This window comes from Bombus pascuorum, chromosome 7 (assembly GCF_905332965.1).
Source record: "Bombus pascuorum chromosome 7, iyBomPasc1.1, whole genome shotgun sequence".
In the NCBI taxonomy this organism is placed as follows: Eukaryota; Metazoa; Arthropoda; class Insecta; order Hymenoptera; family Apidae; genus Bombus; species Bombus pascuorum.
The window spans coordinates 14,753,017-14,760,145 of record NC_083494.1 but is presented as its reverse complement, the minus strand read 5'-3'; the positions used below and the strand labels follow the sequence as shown (position 1 = coordinate 14,760,145).

At 34.3% G+C, this 7,129-nt stretch overlaps 3 protein-coding genes across 3 annotated transcripts; 1 reads left to right on the top strand and 2 right to left on the bottom strand.

Annotated features, from left to right (window-relative positions):
• Nucleotides 1-171: 171 nt before the first annotated feature.
• LOC132909323 (transcription initiation factor TFIID subunit 9-like) lies at nt 172-1,724 on the top strand. Its single transcript, XM_060964104.1, has 3 exons — nt 172-419; nt 556-1,005; nt 1,218-1,724. Exons 1-3 carry the CDS (start codon nt 281-283, stop codon nt 1,358-1,360), a joined length of 732 nt encoding a protein of 243 aa, XP_060820087.1. The 5' UTR covers nt 172-280; the 3' UTR covers nt 1,361-1,724.
• A 9-nt stretch (nt 1,725-1,733) lies between these two features.
• Nucleotides 1,734-3,499, bottom strand: LOC132909318 (cilia- and flagella-associated protein 20-like). Its single transcript, XM_060964090.1, has 4 exons — nt 3,138-3,499; nt 2,762-2,953; nt 2,411-2,643; nt 1,734-2,287 (listed from the first exon to the last, which is right to left on the bottom strand). The coding sequence occupies exons 1-4, from the start codon at nt 3,219-3,221 to the stop codon at nt 1,843-1,845; spliced, it is 954 nt and encodes a 317-aa protein (XP_060820073.1). The 5' UTR covers nt 3,222-3,499; the 3' UTR covers nt 1,734-1,842.
• Nucleotides 3,500-3,539: 40 nt separating this feature from the next.
• LOC132909328 (uncharacterized) lies at nt 3,540-6,102 on the bottom strand. Its single transcript, XM_060964108.1, has 2 exons — nt 4,377-6,102; nt 3,540-3,778 (listed from the first exon to the last, which is right to left on the bottom strand). The coding sequence occupies exons 1-2, from the start codon at nt 4,586-4,588 to the stop codon at nt 3,556-3,558; spliced, it is 435 nt and encodes a 144-aa protein (XP_060820091.1). The 5' UTR covers nt 4,589-6,102; the 3' UTR covers nt 3,540-3,555.
• Nucleotides 6,103-7,129: the final 1,027 nt, after the last annotated feature.

Below are 7,129 nucleotides of genomic sequence, written 5' to 3'. Positions count from 1 at the left end.
CTACACATTTTTTCATGTCTTTACTTCTTGATTTAAAAAAAAATATTTAATAATAAAAATGATTACAGCAATGAATAATTATTATTCATTGCGAAATTTAAAAATAATAAATTTCTGATCTTGTAAAGTTTAAACTTCATAAATGGTAGCACTGCATGATATTGGCGTGTACTTCATAATGTTTAGTCAAACTTTGAGTTGAAATGTTAACTCAAGATACGTGTAGTTGTCACTCGGAATTGTTGTAAAAAGTACGATTATAAGGGAAGTATTTCTTAAAATGGCGGAAAAAACGAGAACTATAAGCCACATAAAACATATTCCAAAAGATGCTCAAGTTATAATGTCAATTATGAAAGACATGGGAATTACAGATTATGATTCTAAGGTTATAAACCAATTGCTCGAATTTACGTATCGTACGTAATTTATCATATTTACAATTTATTTAAAGTAATGTAGATGCAATGAAGTATATAATCGTGCATGATTTTGTATTTATGATTTTACATTTGGAAGTAAACTATAAAGTTATTTTCGGTTTAAATTTCGCAGGTTATGTTACTTGCATATTAGACGACAGTAGAATTTACGCAAATCATGCTAAAAAAAAATTTATCGATTTGGATGACGTTAGATTAGCAGTTAAGATGCAATTGGAACGTACGTTTACAAATCCACCACCAAGAGAAGTGTTATTAGATGTTGCTCGGGCAAAAAACAACGTACCACTGCCATTTGTCAAATCAAACAGTGGTTTAAGATTACCACCTGACAGATTTTGCCTGAATGCAACAAATTATAAACTTAAGAATGCAACGAAGAAAGTAGTTGGAAAACCATTGCATTCTTTGGTTGGAAATAACATTCAAAGTGGTCAGTCTAAGATCAGAGTAGAAAGTAATAAATCTGGACTATCCATAGTTAAAAGGCCGGGGACGCTTGCAACAGTTGCCAGGACTCAAAGCATTACAATGCCAAAACCTGTCCTGAAATTTTCAGCAGGTAAATGATACAGGAAAGTAAAGAATATATAACAGGAACTAATTTGTCAATTATATCGTATCACAGATCCCTTCCGGACCTTGCATTCCCAAACATCTATTCCCTCTATCCATATTTCATTAATACGTAAGATACAAAATTGTTTGTATAATAATAATAATATTTGCTATTATATTTTTCTTTTTGTTTATATTAATCGTTTAAATTTATAGCCACAACTGGAGGAACTACCATAAAGACACAAGTAACCAAGCCAAAAATACAGATTTCTTCAGGACAAACAATGCCGCCTATCAAAGTAGACATTGATGATTCTATAAAAAGAAACAGAGATGATGATTATGACGTATCATAGTAATAAAGTGCGCTGGATAAATTATTTTATATTTTTTGTTTTTATCGTTTAAATCAGTGTATATAGTACCAAAATAATTTTATTATTTAACATAACGCCTCAATTAAATTTTATCTTTTTGAAACTGTATATTTTTTATTGGACGACATTGTACAAATGTGTACATAGTGAATTCAACGAATTTATATTCTACTTGCATATATTTATTATATATCATCATATTTTGTATATTATATTTCTTCTAAACATTTTTCAAACGGAAATTAAGAAAATAATACAGATATTTCTTGTTCAGTATTGTAAAATATTTCTATGGATCAACATAAGATAATAAAGAGAAAAGTGGGATAATTGTCTAAATAAATTAATAGAATTTCTCAACTTCCTACATATTTAGAAGGTAATTTATTTGAATTTTATTTTAAGCCTCGCAAATATACACATTTTATTCACCGTATTTACACAAAGTCGAGGGCTGTTCACTATGGAACTCCGTATTCTTCATCTTCGTCGCCTTCATCTTGTTCTACATCAGTTTCGTCTTCTGTGGCATACCCAGGAGTTGTTGGAGCAGGTACTGGTTCGTCACCTTCTTCTTCGTCTTCGTAGTCACCTACATCTGCAGGTTCTACTTCATCCTCGTCTTCTTCTTCCTCATCCTCTTCCCCAGTTTCATCTGGCCTTCGCACGTCTTCTACAGGAGCAATCTCTTCTTCGGCCAATTCATCTTCCGTTGGCTCTTCTTCAGGCTCTTCTTCTGCTTCTTCCGCTACTTCACCCGCTTCGAAAGGTGGTGGTTCTTCGGTTTCAATCTTCTCCGGTTCTTCTCTTTTTTCTTTCGCCACATCCTTTTCCCGCACGCATTTCACTCGCTGAAGTGGCTTGAAGAGTTTAAAATCTTCAGGTAATTCATCTTCCGAATAAAGTCTGTTTGGTAAAACATATCTTATCATTCTATAAGCTTGACGCAAGAAAAGTTTCTTTAAGAAAGGTAGCTATTAATTTCATGCGTTTCGTATCAATATTGGAAAAACCAGATCAATTTCCTACCTGTCCGCAAAATAGATACGTCGAACCCTGCAGTTTGCGTGGATCTGTATGCGTGTAGTTTCGACATAATTTGTCCCGTACGCTCTCCGCGTGAAGTCCGCGAGATTAAATTGAATTTGATTCCAACCACCGGATAAGCCGATCGGCATCGACGTGCAGAATGGTCGAACTCGCGTGGTGCTTTGAAAATTGCTCATGCGAAACCTTCTGTGCATATTCTTGTCGTCGAGTATCTGTCGAATCAAAAATGAAATATACTTCTTTTCTACATACATTGTAGTTTTACGAAATGCTATTACTGCTGTTGAAAAAAATACGATCAGTAAAGGGCTTTCCTCGTGAGACATTTACCGTTATTTCGAACGTGAAGTACTTCTTCATGTTCTTGATAATCATTATGAGAAACGGAAGTTTAATGCCAAGGACTTTCTTGGGACCACATGGGCAAAAGATGTACGTCGTCGTGACGTTGGTTCCGGCTATTTCCAGAGCTAGAGATTTCACTTCGTCGTCTGTTACTCTTCGAATGTATCCATTTTTCACCTGTTCGAGACGATTGATACTCGGAGCAAACAGATTAAATGCAATGGAATTTATTTTATTAACTTGAACAGATATAATATTTGGAGAAATTTAATGGCCATGAATCTGACAGTGAAACTATTTTTATTAATTTCATAAAATAGAGTTATCTTTTCTTATATTTTCTTTATATTGATGAACTTACGTGCATATCCCATAACTCTAGCGGACGTGATCCGCAGCTGTACAAAACAGACATAAGTCCATGCTGATACTTGTTACGAAACATCCTACGTTTCTGCTCTTATCGAATTAATAAAAATAATCAAAAAGAGAAAGTATTATAATATTTTCATGTTATCATTATCCCGAGAAAACGTCACGTTTAACCATTTAATACACGTAAAGTATGAGAATTTCTTTGTTTCCCTCCTTGTCGAATCGAATTTGTTTTCTCTTCTGATTTCGCGTGAGAGCTTCGGGAGTCTGTTTACCTTTTTGTTACAGGAAGGAAATAGACTCGCCCACTTTATTCAATGTATCAATGCAAATTTTATTCGATCGCACATGTCGATACATATCGTACACAATGAAAGTTGGGATCACAATGAGATGCTGTTTCGTTATGTGTCACGAAGAAGCTCGTTGATGTGACGTCTTTCGTTCACGGTTAGCAAATCGGGGACAATCAATGTCTTCGGTGGCATCCCGACGCTGAATATACGGTCGATCCTGACGCTATCGATGGCGAACAACTGCATCATCGCAAAGTGCATGATATCGCGGTTCAGCTGACGCTTGATCTGCTTCTTGGTCCTCTGTACACGTCGTCGGCAGACCACGTAACTTTTAACAGATTAAACATTTTGTCGAAAGACGATTTTTGAAATGTTGAAATATCAAGGAGATATAAAAATGTTTTTAAATATTTTATAATTTAATATTCTCTGAATATTTACGATATTGACACATTCACTGCTATTAACCTCGTGTCGTTTTAATTATGTAAAATTTAGTTGCTGGATGTTCAACGATAATTACGGCCATAATCGTTAATGTTTGATACGCGTTTTAACAGAAAATATTTAGAAAAATAAGAAAACAACGAGGTTAACAAATATTATCAATTAAATTAAGAATATCCAGGATGAAAGGATATTAAAGAGCAAGGAGAGTATTTCAGTCTTGAAATAGGATGTCACCTGCGTTGAATTGTTAAGAATATAAAGAAAAGGTAAAAGTTTATATCGAAGTATCATAACAGCAAAGTAAGAAAATTAAATTTGCCTTTAATATTTTTGAAACTATTCTGTATCGAAAGTAATATATAAGTTCTACCAAAGGACAGAAGAAATTGTTAAAAAGTTATCCAATTTAATTCCAAGTCAAAGTATAATCTAATAGAAATAATGATATTTATTTTCACGAATGAAATAATCCTTACTAAGGTAGATTTTTAAGAGTAGTATAACTTGGATGTATCGAGACATCGCTTCTATACAATTCCGGATATAATTTCATATGTTTCGTGAGATATCTCTTAGCACGTGGTTTCGCTGCAGAAATATCTTCCTTCGCTTCGGTCGTAAGCTCTTCTTTATCATGATCCAGGTCATTTTCCGTATCCACAATTTTCTCTCCTTCCTGACTAGTCATCGTGATACATAAACTACGAATTCACACAAAAATATCGACTTTTTTTTTAAAAAATCATTTACCTATGAATCATTTATGAATGAGATCCAAGCAATTCTCATTTTCTAATTTCAATTCAATGGTCGAAAAATTCATAAAAACTGTATAAACAATTACACAAGTCAAAGATCTTGCAAAGTGTTTAGAATAATTAATATATTTAATTGTTTCTTCAAGTGTACTTTATCGAATCGAAATATCACAGAAAACGATTACTCACGCAGGATGAAGCTAAAATTTGAAATTAAATGGTCGAAAGAAGGGAACGTGATGATCGCCATAAACGCGCAGCTCGAACTGGAGAATTTTTCGATGGTCGATTCGGCGAGTCTGACTGGTCTCTCCGTTGATCCGACGAAAGTTGGCCGATCTGCAACGAAGTGAGCCCCTGTGCCTCGTACGGATATCGATTTGGTTTCCAGGTGAATCAATAGAGATTCGGTTCATTCTTATTCCAATGCGTTTGCCTGTGTACACGTCGGACCACCGAACTTCCCACACAGAACCATTAATCCATTCCAATTAGTCGGCTGCGAGAAGATTATGCGGTAATCTCAGGAATTTGCGAGCCAGATAAAGTCACGCCGCGACGAAGCTCACGAACGATCTATGACTCGCGTTCCGTTTGTACGTTGCACGATAGTTCGTGAAGATACCTGTTTAGAGAATTAAATTAATTTCTTGTAATGGAAATGGCAGGTGTGCGAGTTCCTGTTGTATTTATATGTAACACACTATTATTGCAGTTGTACTGAATTTGTCGTTTGGGACGAACCTGTAGAGTGATACAAGTGAAGTATGTAATTACACGATCCTTGAGACGAACATTATTCAGCACGGGATTAATTGAATTATGTTTATTATACTTTTCCACGATGACATTGTATTTGAGGCAAGTACCTACTACGGAAACAATAAGAATCTGGTTTTGCATTCGATAAGAAGTTACTTATGCAGCAACTCGATATGATTCCCTTATTTGCATATGTATAATCTACATTCAACTTTAAATTGATTTGTTAATATTTATTTATATTTACGAAGAACTGAGAAATTTATTTTTATAAAATATCAAGAAAGGATAAATGTCATTTTACTTTAATAGGGATGCATGCTTCAGCGAATACATAAAGAAACTTTTGTAAGAAAAGTTTGTTACGATGTTGAAAAATATGTAAAACACACAATTTATGATAAGATGTAAGTATAAGAGAGAGGAAAAAAGATCTCTTCAATGTACCATAAAGAATTAGAAAACTTTTTCGTTTGTGATAGTGAAATATACATAATTATAAGCATTAAATAATACATAATGAGAATAACAAAATAACGATACAGTAATGTATATTTCATTTATCAATTTTTGTCATTTTTAATCGATTACACTTCTTACACGCAGAACGAAACGACAGCGGCAAGGAATTTACATAATTGCGTTTCGAGTTATGAATATAATTAAATTAAACGCGTGTCGCGATGACCAATGTGAAAAATATTCATGAAAATTTCTCTAGTTTTTTTTTTTTTTGCTTCATACTTCACTAACGAGGAAAGTACATATAATTTTTATTAAAAAAATATAGTTTATCATATACATAAGATAAGAAAATTTTATAAAAGTGCTCAATCTATTCGTGATCTTTAATCAAAATAATTGACATTGTCGAAAATTTCTTAATCCGTGAAATTTATCTTACTTTAATCGTTCGAAAAAGTTTAATAAGTCGTCGTGTTAACAAGTTCGTTTCTCGATTATATCACAATTTTCAGATTAGCCTGCGCATAGAATCAAATTTCTGAATCATCAATAGCCAGTCACTGCCATATCCTGAAAACAGACAAGAATTTTAATTAACGTGTATCATACATAGTCCATTGAAACTGCGGTAAGAGCTTCATCGCGTGCTATTGTCTCGGGAAATAGACGCGGAGCACGAAGGATATTTATCGAAGCTCTATCGAGTCCTCGAGGGGTTGGTTTCTCGTTTCTGTGCGACGGCATATTGCGCACCGCTCTTAGGAGCTATGAAAATTCGATTACAATTACGCAGACATGTCGCCAACAACTTCGTTACCGCATCGATTAAACCGTGCACGGTTTCGTATCGGCTAAGTAATCGCGTACTGCAATCGATAAACGGTAGTTGCAAACACACGGGTCAACGACGAACTCTTGCCCTTTCGTCTACTCAGCTATCATCTCGTTACAACGCGTTAGCTAAACAGAATTTCTTTAACCCGGTATAATTGCACCGGTGATAGTCAGCGTGCTAGAAATTGCGTTAAAAATAAACTGTTGTCCACTTAACTCTTGTCGCGCCAACGTAGGGTCACTCAGGAAGCCTGATATAAGTACTTGTGGCATTTATTGAAGGGATATAGCTTTGAAAAAGGAAATTGCTAAATTACAGTTTTTATTACTTTAGTTTCAGAGTGTTTTATTTAATTGCTGAATTCATTTAATAAATTCAGTATCTTCTGCTCGTGAAGCTGTATTTGGTT